Source organism: Amblyraja radiata, chromosome 22 (assembly GCF_010909765.2).
Source record: "Amblyraja radiata isolate CabotCenter1 chromosome 22, sAmbRad1.1.pri, whole genome shotgun sequence".
In the NCBI taxonomy this organism is placed as follows: domain Eukaryota; kingdom Metazoa; phylum Chordata; class Chondrichthyes; order Rajiformes; family Rajidae; genus Amblyraja; species Amblyraja radiata.
Window position 1 is genome coordinate 7,708,948 of NC_045977.1, and position 12,909 is coordinate 7,721,856.

General features: G+C 44.7%; 1 protein-coding gene across 2 annotated transcripts in view; it reads left to right on the top strand.

Moving 5' to 3' along the window:
• Positions 1 to 12,909, top strand: part of shisa9 (shisa family member 9) — a 327,692-nt gene that overhangs the window by 287,512 nt on the left and 27,271 nt on the right. For both annotated transcript variants that reach the window (XM_033040305.1, XM_033040306.1), the window contains one exon: positions 11,926 to 12,081. In XM_033040305.1, coding sequence (XP_032896196.1) covers positions 11,926 to 12,081 — 156 coding nt within the window. The remainder of the gene's footprint in view (positions 1 to 11,925; positions 12,082 to 12,909) is intronic.

The window sequence follows — 12,909 nt, forward strand, 5'->3', positions numbered from 1 at the left end:
CTATAAGTTGTGATGAAGCTGATGAAAGATTAATCAGAAGGATATAACGGCTCTCTTTAATGTGGGGTAGAGCTGATAGAAATCCCGGTATATCCCCTGCCCATAAGGCTCGCATGGAATATCAGTGATTGCAGCAAGCAAAAAAAAAAATCTATCCTTCTTAGCTGAGATTTTAAACAAATTGCCAAAATGTTCTTTTGACTAATAAGCTAAGAAATATCTACTCCTCAGGTGCCAAATTGGACTATGTAAAATGTTGCAGGGGAAAACCGAGAATGTCGCTATTTTTGCAAAGAGTATTTCTATAAGTGCTCAATCCAATCTCATCCCTGGATCTTTATCTGCCTCCGATTCCTTTCCTGAAGGCACTGGCAGTTTGTTCTATTTGAACAGGGCCAGACTCCTTTCTAAATCTATTCTATTATTAATGGATTCCTGGATTTAATCTTTTACATCTGGGGAGATGATTTAACTCATAAAGGCACTGTATCTATGCCCATCTATGCCTTCATTTGATACCTACTGTATGTGAAGTGAGGAAGGGGGTTGAAGAGGGTCCATGAGGCAGTGTATTTACATCTATTTGAATTAGTTTAGTTTAGTTTAGTTTAGTTTAGTTTAGAGAAACAGCACGGAAACAGGCCCTTTGGCCCACCGAGTCCGCACCGACCAGCGATCCCCGCACACTAACGCAAGCCTACACACACGAGGGACAATTTACACTTATACCCAAGCCAATTAACCCACAAACCTATACATTTGTACAGGTCCTGCTCAGAGAAAACCCATGCAGGTCACGGGGAGTACGTACAAACCTTAAACAGACAGTACCCGTTGTCAGGATGGAACCCGAGTCTCCGGCGCTGCAAGCGTTGTAAGGCAGCAACTTTACCACTGTGGGACCATGCCGCCCATGTTTCCGAAGAATTTGTTCAGTAAACTGATATTTACTAAAAATTTGCCGTTTTGTCCAAGCTTTTGGATACCTCATCTTCCTATTCCTTACTCCTTTCAATCTGAAGAGAGGCCCCAACCCCAAATGTCACCTGTCTATTCCTTCCGCAGATGCTGCCTGACCTGTTGAATTTCTCCAGCACATTGTGGTTTGCTTATGGGTCCTCATGTGGTTAAATGACAACAAATCATCATATTCTGCTTTGCTTTGTTGAAGGTCACTGTTATTGGGGCATGTTTGTGGATCTAAACTACAACTAAAACTACTCTCACCTAGTTCACCGTAGCAATCGGTCAAGCAATGGAAGGTAGACAAAAGTGCTGGAGACTGAAACAGGGTCTAGCAATGGATATTTGCAGCACAGTTAGAAAAGGGACAGTTAATCTCATTTAGTTGATTAACTTAAAGTTAATAGTTGCAATTCAATTCTAGTAATAACACATTTAAGAAGTGTTGGTGTCACTTGGGCTCATTCTGACTTTAAAAGCAAAGTGGTCGTGAAATTCCATTGCTCCTTTCTGTAATTACCTGAATTTATTGGCTTGGCGGTAAAGGTTTTGACCACAAAATGTGCTGCACAGCTCCCAATTGTGGATGATTTACGCGCTGAATTGGTTCCAGCGTGTGTGTGGGTCACACCTGTTGCCAGTTTGGGTAGAGCACGACAGCCTGTGATATCATTAAGCACTCAATGTGTATGGACCAGGCAGGTAAACAATGAGCTCTGCCATTTTGAAACCTCGCTTTGCTCAGTGACTGAAAGGAACCTCCTCTAGTACAGTATTTGCAAATGAATTCCTGATTCATTTCCAATGGACATTAATACAACCAGTGCCAGGTGATTTCGGAATTATTAATAATTTGCCAGGAGCTGAGAAAATGATCTCAACTTCAAAGCCACGGCAAAAAAAGTAATTGCTCCTAAGGATAGGAACTTTGATAGAATGATATGGGGGATGAGTGAAGGCTCACCGGTTAGGACAGGCTGCGCTTATGAGGAGAGGTGGGTTCTCAATAGGAGGCCATATCACTCTTGATTAATTATCCATCATGCAACTTAATGAAGAGCTATGTGTGATCCATTGAGGAGGCTTTGAAGGAAGTGTGCCAAATAGTGTTTCAGCAGTTCCTCTACTTCAAACCTACTTTGACCATGATTCTTGTCATCTGCCCTGATATTTCCTTGGGTCATTCAGCATCTGTAGAGAGAGAACCAGATTTATTGTTTTTAGTTCAAAGCATCGTAGCTCCGTTGACAAATGGATGTTTGACAAATGAACAGAGATAGATAGATTCTTGATTAGTACAGGTGTCAGGGGTTATGGGGAGAAGGCAGGAGAATGGGGTTAGGAAGGATAGATAGATCATCCATGATTGAATGGTGGAGTAGACTTGATGGGCCGAATGGCCGAATTCTGCTCCTATCACTTTTGACCTTATGACAGCTCATCACTCGGAAGGTTTCTTACTCCTCAGTGAGAGTCTGATCTATTGAGTATTTCTGGCATTTTGGGTTTATTACTTTGCTTGCAGTTGCATTATTTTGCTTTTTAAAATGTTTGTTCATATCACTCAGTGCCAAGCGTTGTTTAATAATCCTCCTGTGAAGCAGCTTGATGAGTTTGCTTCTGGAGAGGGAAGTAGGCAGGCACACACACATGAAGACCAGACAGAAGATAGAAATTTATAAAAAATAATGCATAGAGCTTGAAACACAAAGAGGCAGAGGAGGTAGTTGAGGCTGACACTTTCCAAACGTTTAAGAAACAGTAAAGGGCCTGTTCCACTTACGCGACCATTACAGGCGACTGCTGGCACCCGTGATAGGTCGCTGAAATTGTCAACATGTTGAAAATTCAGCGGCGACCACCAGAAAGATGCTACGACTCTTTGGAGACCTCTCACGACCATAGGAGACCTCTCACGACCATAGGAGACCTCTCATGACCATACAGGCGACCCCTGGCGACATGTCGCGGGTGACCTCTCATGACCATAGGAGACCTCTCATGACCATGCAGCCTATATGGTCGTGAGAGGTCTTCTATGGTCGTGAGAGGTCTCCAAAGAGTCGTAGCATCTTTCTGGTCGCCGCTGAATTTTCAACATGTTGACAATTTCGGCGATCTACAAAGGTCGCGTAAGTGGGACAGGCCCTTCAGGCAGATACATGGATAGGACAGGTTTGGAGGGAGATGGGCCAAACACAGGCAGGTGGGACTAGTGTTGCTGGGACATGTTGTGGAATGTGGAGGAGACGGAAGAGAAAGACACAATGAAATAGGAAGCAGGTAAAGTATAAGCTTTCTGAGGCCCCGAAACCTGGTGAAAGAGTTGATGTTAAGGGTACTGAATGTACCACTAGCAGGAGCTCTGAAGGGGAAAAATCTCCATCCCTCCCTAACTCCTGTTCATCTTGGGCTAGCCAACCCTTGAGGCATGTTTTACAGAACTGCACTGAGCATCATCTGTTTCAGGAGGTCCTCTCCTCTTGCTGCTTATGCTGGGTGTAAACCAGGCCAGACCAGAGTTATTTTTTGACTGCTATTGTTACCAATGTTAGTAAGAGACTCTCTTAGCCTTAGTGGGAGAAATCAAAAGTCCACAGGCGAAACACTGTAGATGCTGGAAATCTGAAATAAAACAGGAAATCTTTTACTTTCCCTTCAAATAGTTTTGTTTCTCTGTGAAAATTGAAACCTAACATCCTCGCCTGGAACAAGTGAAAATAAGAAATTATAATAAGAATGCAGTAAGATATGAACTTGTGTAGGAAGGAACTGCAGATGCTTTGTTTAAACTGAAGAGAGACACAAAAAGCTGGAGTAACAGGCATCATCTCTGGAGAGAAGGAATGGGCGACGTTTTGGGTCGAGACCCTTCTTCAGACTGATATCAGGGGTGGGGTTGCCAACTTTCTCACTCCCAAATACAGGACAAAAGGTCAAAATAAGGAACAAATTCCCGACGGCAATTCGTTGACTGACTTGGTGAATGATGAGTTGGCCCAGGCGCTGGACTGCACACAAAGCCCTGCCGGCGGGCTAGCTGAGGAGGTTTAGCCCACTCGACATCGCGCGCAAAGTCGGACACCCCATCCAACTCATGAACCGATGATCGGCCATGAGAAGGAGGGGTGGTGGTGTCAGCGGTAAGCGAAGGTACGATGGTCGGACAGCTGGCCGGGCTGCCGACCGACGGGGCCACGGGCGAGGCGCTGCTGCTGTACTCCATAGGCTGCACTACGTCGGGATGGGTGAGGCGGGGCCAGACGCGACAGTCCCCTCGACTCGAGTAGTAGCAGTCAAATACGAGACAAGGGCGGTCCCGTATGGGACAAACCAATTTAGCCCAATGTACAGGATGTCCCAGTTAAATACGGGACAGTTAGCAATCCTAGTCAGGGAAGAGGGAGGTATAAGAGAAGATTCAAGATTCAATTTAATTGTCACATGAACCAGTTAAGGTACAGTGAAATGTGAGTTACAAGGGTAAGGTGTGAAAACAGGACAAAGGGATTCGAGATCAAGGAAAATGTAGAGTAGATCATTGTTAGCAAAGATCCTACAGTGGAGCCAGATAGATCACTCCTGCTAAATGCAATGGGCTGACTTGTGGTATGCAACGGAGCAGAACGTGGGCCTTTTATTCATCCATTTCAGTAACCCGACCCGACCCGACTCGCAGTGTAATCAACGTTGCGGGGGAACAGTTTGTGTTAATAAATTAGAATTCTGAAAATGAGGAGATTTCTACCAAATAACTTTTATTTTTACTAGGATGTTTCCGTAACCGGCTTCCGTCTCCGCACTAGTATCTTTGCTCCGCTATGCGATCTTTGGTGCGGAGACGGAAGCCGGTTACGGAAATGGGGCCGAAAATTACCCATGAATCTGCCCTTGACCGTACTACATCTTGTTCGTCGAGTGATCTATCTTGTTTGCTAGAGGATCTTTGATTGTTAGCTGGGAGAAGGTAACAATTAAAGCAAACAGATAAAATGTAGTCAGTAAGACTGGTCAGAGAACTGGGAAGGCGGAGGGATAGAGAGAGAGGGAAAGCAAGGATTACTTGATGTAAATGAACTAACTTGAAGTTATGAACCTGTCCTGATTCTAAATGCGTTTGTACTCAATATTCCACTATTTTTATAATTGAAGGGGGCAGAGTTGGTTGCTCATGTACAAAACAAAATGCAATTATTACAGTCAAGTAACTACAATAATTTGTTGGCTAAGTAAGCACTAGTGGTGCAAAAATGATTTTCAGGGAACACATGCTACTCTCATAAATTTTGTTTGTTAACATTTGTTGCTGTGTTTTCAGTATTTTCAAGTGACTTAGCATCTGAAGCCAAAGATTAATTATTCTGGTACAAAAGCCAACTGCTGCAGGTGCTGGAAATCTTAAAGTACAAAGCAGAAAATGCTGCAAATAGTCGCAGAGTCAAGTAGCATCTATGGAGCTACAAAAGAGGCACCAATTCAGGTCAATGATCTTCCATCAGCAGCTCTCTCAGGCCTGGATGGAGTGGATGTGGAGAGGATGTTTCCACTAGCCTTTAGTCAGAGGGTGATGAACCTGTGGAATTCTTTGCCACAGAAGGCTGTGGAGGCCAAGTCAGTGGATATTTTTAAGGCATAGATAGATAGATTCTTGATTAGTACGGGTGTCAGGGGTTATGGGGAGAAGGCAGGAGAGTGGGCTTGGGAGGGAGAGATAGATCAGCCATGATTGAACGGTGGAGTAGATTTAATGGGCCGAATGGCCTAATTCTGCTCCTATCACTCATGACCTTATCTTCCTAGGTTGGCAGATGCCCAATCTAAGATAAACATGAGTTCTCAGCTGGTATTTTCTCAGTTGAAGAGAATATCCCCCTCAGTTCCCCAGCATGGTATTTTCACATTCTGGAAACAGGAGCGATATGTGCACCCATTGCCAGTGACGCCCACATCATGTGGATGAGCAAAAAATATTATCACAAGTATTCTAACGCATTTTGTTTAAATACTGGCCGATAATTTGATTTAAGATGTTTCAATTCTAAGTTTGTCAGAACTCTTTGTGGCAAATTCAGGCCAAATCTAAATGCTCCCATGTTTCCTGCAGTGTATCTTCACCTTGGACTTCCAATTATATCTCCAGGGCAGTAATCAGACAATACTCCAAAGTATGATCGAATGGTGGAGTTGACTTGATGGGCCGAAGGGCCTAACTCTGCTCCTATCACAAGAAATGATGAACTTATGTGAACTGGGAAAAGATGGAAATTAGTAGGTTTACATATAGAGGTGGGTAAACGAGAGGGTAGGAAAGAATAAAATGGGTGTATGATATGATGGAAGGCAGGTGACAAAGGGAGCAAACGTCCTGCAATGAAGGGGATGTCAGTGGGGAAACTAAAGAACAAATGGATCCAGAAGTGACCCAGAAACAGAGTGATCCTGAATAGCTGAGAAATATGGGAGCAACTATTCATGGCCTGAATTTGTTGAACTTGTTGGCTGGTTAAGAAGTGCTGGAGAGACTGAGATTCTGCTAATCTTTATTGGAACGGTTCAGGAGGTGAAGAGACCAAGAGTAGAGGTAGGTGGACACACAATGCCGGAGTAACTCCGCCGGTAAAGGGCAGCATCTGAAGAAGGGCTCGACCCAAAACCCGAAGACCAGTTCCTTCTCTCCAGAGATGCTGCCTGGCCCGTTGAGTTACTCCAGCATTTTGTGTCTGTAAAGAAGTTAAGTCTGACACACTGTAACTTTACTGAGCATTTAATAAAGGCACATGTGAAGCACGTCCCAGTACTGACTGCATCTAGTCTTCAGGCGTACTGGAACCAAGGGAGGAGCAAGGGGAGGATATCACAGTTATACTGAGATGACTAAGGCGTGGTTAGTGGTATTGAGGTAGCTACATTATAGGTTGCATGCATAAACCATCTACAGTGTCTACCTTTGATTTAAACCAGCGTCTGCAGTTCTTTCCCACACAAGAGTGGGAGTAGGTAGAGGGGTTGCATAGAATGGTCACCCAACTTGCGGTTGAATAGTGATGAGCAGTATATTGTGAGCAGCAAGTATCTGCAAGGTGCCACAGATGACTAGGGATGAGATTAAAGAGCATGTGATGTCCATTGTTGGGACTGCTGACTTCAACATCATGGAGCTGCGGTCTGCGGAGCTTCCAGCCGCGGCGGCGCTGACTTTATCAACGGAGCCTGGGATCTCTCGCCGAGGTCGCCAGTGTTGAATCTCCGTCCAGCGCGGCCTGTGGACTTCGGGAACCTCGGTCTCCGGGAGGAAGCGGCCGTTTCGGATCTCCAAGCCGCTGAGAGTGTTCTTCTGTTGCGGGAGGCGGTGGGAGAACCTCCTGTGATTTGGGGAAGGATGGGGAGGATCTAGGAGTACAGGTGCATGGAATCTTGAAGGTCAAATCACAGGTAGACTGATCAGTCTGAAGAAGGGTTTCGGCCCGAAATGTTGCCTATTTCCTTTGCTCCTTAGATGCTGCTGCACCCGCTGAGTTTCTCCAGCACTTTTTTCTACCTATTAAGTATAGAAGTTGGGAGGTCATGTTGCAGTTGTATAAGAAGTTGGTGAGACCACATTTAGAATATTGTGTTCAGTTCTGGGCACCATGTTGTAGTAAATATATTGTCAAGCTTGAAAGGGTTCAAAAAAGATTTACGTAGATGTTGCCAGGACTAGAGGGTGTGAGCTATTGGGAGAGGTTGAGTAGGCTGGGTCTCTATTCCATGGAGCGCAGGAGGATGAGGGGTGATCGTATAGAGGTGTGCACAATCATGAGAGGAATAGATCGGGTAGATGCCCAGAGTAGGGGAATCAAGGACCAGAGGACATAGGTTCAAGGTAAAGGGGAAAAGATTCAATACGAATCTGAGGGGTAACTTTTTCACACAAAGGTTGGTGGGTGTATGGAACAAGCTGCCAGAGGAGGTAGTTGAGACTGGGACTATCCCATCATTTAAGAAACAGTTAGACAGGTACATGGATAGGACAGGTTTGGAGGGATATGGACCAAGCGCAGGAAGGTGGGACGAGTGTAGCTGGGACATTGTTGGCCGGTGTGGGCGAGTTGGGCCGAAGGGCCTGTTTCCACACTGTATCACTCTATGACTCTATGATCGAGAGTAGGGAATTACTCAAACCTCGTAAAATTCAGGGAATTATTCAAATCGTGTCACAGGAACCTCAGACAAGATAGCAGGAAGGCACGGTATAGATGCTGATATTGTCAGAGCCACTGCAACAGCAACAGAGGAATTTAATGAATGGAATAGATTTCTTACAGAAAGTGAGGGATGAGGAAAATTAATCAAGATACCTTTGGAAGTCAGGAAGCTAGAGATATCCTCGTGTGTTACTTTAAAATTGCTTCGTTAAGTCAATTTTAAATTACATTAAAAGCATGAATTATGAATTTTGCTCCATCAGTGTGCAATCCAATGTTACATATAATGATGACAAAAGAGAATAAGATGCAGTGACTGACATTATTCCCTTGGGCACTTGCGTAAGGTCTTGGTGATATGTTTGATCAAAGGCCTGTATAGAGTGGATGTGGGGGGGATGTTTCCACTAGTGCGAGAGTCTAGGACCAGAGGTCATAGCCTCAGAATTTAAGGACGTTCCTTTTGGGAAGGAGATGAGGAGGAATTTCTTTAGTTAGAGGGTGGTGAACCTGTGGAATTCTTTGCCACAGAAGGCTGTGGTGGCCATCAATGTATATTTTTAAGGCTGAGATAGAGAGATTCTTGATTAGTACGGATGTCAGAGGTTATGGGGAGAAGGCAGGAGAGTTGGGTTGGGAGGGAGAGATAGATCAGTCATGATTGAACGGCGGAGTAGATTCAATGGGCCGAATGGCCTAATTTTGCTCCTATCACTTATGACCTTATCTTCCTAGGTTGGCAGATTTCCAATCTAAGATAAACATGAGTTCTCAGCTGGTATTTTCTCAGTTGAAAAAAATATCCCCCTCAGTTCCCCAGCATGGAATTTTCACATTCTGGAAACAGGAGCGATATGTGCACCCATTGCCAGTGACGCCCACATCATGTGGATGAGCAAAAAATATTATCACAAGTATTCTAACGCATTTTGTTTAAATACTGGCCGATGATTTGATTTAAGATGTTTCAATTCTAAGTTTGTCAGAACCATTTGTGGCAAATTCAGGCCAAATCTAAATGCTCCCATATTTCCTGCAGTGTATCTTCACCTTGGACTTCCAATTGTATCTCCAGGGCAGCAATCAGACAATACTCCAAAGTATGATCGAATGGTGGAGTTGACTTGATGGGCCGAATTGCCTAACTCTGCTCCTATCACAAGAAATTATGAACTTATGGGAACTGGGAAAAGATGGAAATTAGTAGGTTAACAAATAGAAATGGGCAAACGAGAGGGTAGGAAAGAATGAAATGGAAGGTTTATCATAGGATGGAATGGATGGATGTCTCCAGGGGAGTAATCAGACATTATTCCAAAGTAGCGGGCACTTCAGGAATCGTGTTTTCAATTGGAAGAGAATATGTGGGAAAATACTCCTCGAGAAACGTTAGATTTAAAATAGTCTTCACTCATTTTAACAGGACCCTTAATGCTCAGGAGGACAAGTGGGGGTGAAGAGGTGGAGGTGAGAAAAGACCACGACAATCAGGGCTGGCCACAAATGACCTCAGGCAGGGCAATGGAGCCGTCTGAAGAAGGGTCTCGAACCAACACGTCACCCATTCCCCCTCTCCAGAGGTAGTGCCCCTCCCGCTGAGTCCAGCTTTTTGCGTCTCTCTTCAGGCAGGGCGGTGCTTGGTGGGCCCATTGTTGGCTCTGGAAGGTGTCATCTCTGGAGGAAGACAATGTGGAGAACTGAGGAACTGGTGAATCCACTGGGGGCGGGGGGAGACACGGGGGGACGAAAGGGGCAAGGGAGAGAGGGGAGTCCAGGGAGTGCGGGTAGAAGTTACTTATTTGGCTTTCAAAATAAATAGCCAAATGTTTGAAGACATGCACAAGTACATGCCTTCCACTGTCAACATCGCACTGATATTCGTGGTATTGCAGCCCTCCCTGGAGTGGGCCATTAGTAGTCATGCCTTCAACGTTACGGAGGATTTCATCCTGATGCGGGTGAATTTCAAAGATCACTGCATAATGTGTTGAAGATATTCAACTGTTCCACTAAATCCATTATCATAGATACTGAGCGGCAATTGAATCCAACGGAAGCTCATTAGACTCATATCTGCCATACATTTACACTTAGCAGTGCCATAGGCATTCCAGTCAGGGTGAAATTAAAGGATTTAAGCTAATTGCAAAAGCACAGCTGTGGCACATTGGGCACTTTAGTTTAGTTTAGTTTAGTTTAGAGATGCAGCGCGGAAACAGGCCCTTTGGCCCACCGAGCCAACACAGACCAGTGATCCCCGCACATTGACTCTGCCCTACACACACTAGGGATAATCTTACATTTATTCCAAGCCAAATAACCTACAAACCTGTATGTCTTTGGAGTGTGGGAGGAAACTGAAGATCTCGTTGAAAACCCACACAGGTCACGGGGAGAATGTACAAACTGCATACACACACCATCTGTAGTCAGGATCGAACCCCTGGTCTCTGCCGCTGTAAGGCAGTAGCTCTATCATTGTGTCACCGTGCTTCCTTGCACTGTGTTTGGTGTTGGGGTATCCTGTCATGGAGTCCAGGCTAAAGGGTTAAACAATCTGCCACTGTTTGAGGCAGTGCAGCGTAGGTTCACCAGTCCACCCTGGGATGGCGGGACTGTCATATGAGGAAAGATTGAAAAGACTAGGCTTGTATTCACTGGAGTTTAGAAGGATGGGGGGGACCTTATAGAAACATATAAAAGGGGAGCAGAGTGTAGTTAGAAGTTACTGAAAAATGAGAGAATTCAACATTCATATTGTTGGGTTGTAAGCTACCCAAGCGAAATATGAGGTGCTGATCCTCCAATTTGTATTTGGCCTTACCTCAGCAGTTAGCTGACTCTGATCCTCATGATTAAATGGCGAAGTAGATTTGATGGGCCAAATGGCCTAATTCTGTCCCTATCACTTACGAACACTCAGCAGACTGGGAAGAGTCAGATCGCACGTCTATGGGAACGTGGGGCGGGCAGGAAACACGCCTTATTTCTCTGCCACAGATCCAATGCAATTAAATTCCACACTGGACTTCAGAGAACACGATGAAGTGCCAGATAAAGGAGTCTCTTTAATATGCAGATCAGAGAAAATTAGTGAGGAGAATAAGAGGCAACACTTTGAATAAATACCATGCAAATTATCCGTGGGAGCGAGTGTTGCTGCTCTTGTAATCAGGCTGGTGCATTATCCTGTTCAACGTACCGATGGCTCGATTGTTAATTTGTGCTCATCCCTTTGTTCAACGATGTACCAGGAGAGTCACCCTCACCCCTTCCAACCAAAGCATATTCTTTGCAAAGATGTCAAATTGGGCGAGCATCTTTAATTTCTCTGATGTATTGTTTTATCCATTGGAAAAGGGCAACCCCCACAGGAACGGGCCGGACTGAGGATGGTTTCTGATTATATTTTATTCATGGTCATCGCTTTATTGTACTGTGGGCATGACAGTAGAATGCCACATGAATGTTTTCCAACTGGACTGAAATCACAAAGGCGGAATTGTTGAGACTGAGCACAGGGTTCGAGTGAAACAATCTCCTATTGTGTCAGCTCAGGTTAACATGGTGTATCGCTGTTGGCTCCGTACCCAATGCTAATTGTTCCAGGTCACTGGATTGTGTAGCTTGCATGTACTATTTCTTTTCACTAATGAGCTTTACCTGTTAAGTGGAAAGACAGTCTCCTCTATGGACGTGGGTAGAGATTGTGATTAATGCTTTTCACACGTTGTGTTCAAAATGAATATTTTGTGCTCTCCTCTTAAATGTTTTGCAGACCAGACACAGATGAATAATGCAGGCACAACCTACCCCCTGATCTCACAGATGGCCCAACCTCATTCCTATTCCACCTTGGCCCAAGGCTCTCACTCCTTTGAACAGCAAGTCCCTGGCAAGGAGCTGAACAAGTATGCCTCACTAAAAGCTGTGGGTAAGTCATTGAGAGTGCTTCACAATACCTTGTGAGTGACCCTTCATTTGCATGGATCATGTCAGACCGTATTTTAATCTTTGTTTATCAGTAGATTTGCAAACACCTCCGCCAAAATCTGCACAACAATCCCCAGTGTGGGGATTTTAAGGTAATTTTAAGAAGAATTAAGGCAATTCTTTAAATTCTTCCATCCATCCTGGGGGCGGAGTTGGCTTTGTGGGAGGTTGGTCTTGGAGGGGAGGATGCTCCTCAAACTGTGGAGCATCCTGGACAATACAGCTCGCCCCCTCCATGACACACACTGGCCAACCTGAGGAGCACCTTCAGCAACAGACTGGTTCCAACAAGATGCAGCACAGAACACCACAGGAGATCCTTCTTCCCGGTGGCTATCAAAGTGTACAACTCCTCCCCCTTCTGTCGTGGGGTAGGCTGAGACTGACACCCCTCCCCAATCTTTGCACATCCCCAATCCTTTCCACTTGCCATGTTTCATTTATTTTGTGTTTTATGACTGTTCGTAGATCAATTTGCCTCCTGGGATAAATTTCTATATCGTATCGTATATCAGTGAATGATTGTGATAAACCACTTGTATGTTAGCCGCAATACTACAGCAAGGATGACTGAAGTAGATTTACTGCCTCGTGCATGAGTTCTCTGGAAAGCAGGCATGTGCCATGAGTAATTACTCAGGGTAGGCAGTCAGTCGGCTTTAACAAAAATCTTAAATCGCGCAAGCGCAGATTGTTCCCCTCTCCGTAAAAATAAAAAATAAAAATAAAGAAAGTAACAATTCAATTTGCTCAAGGCTTCCAAATCTCC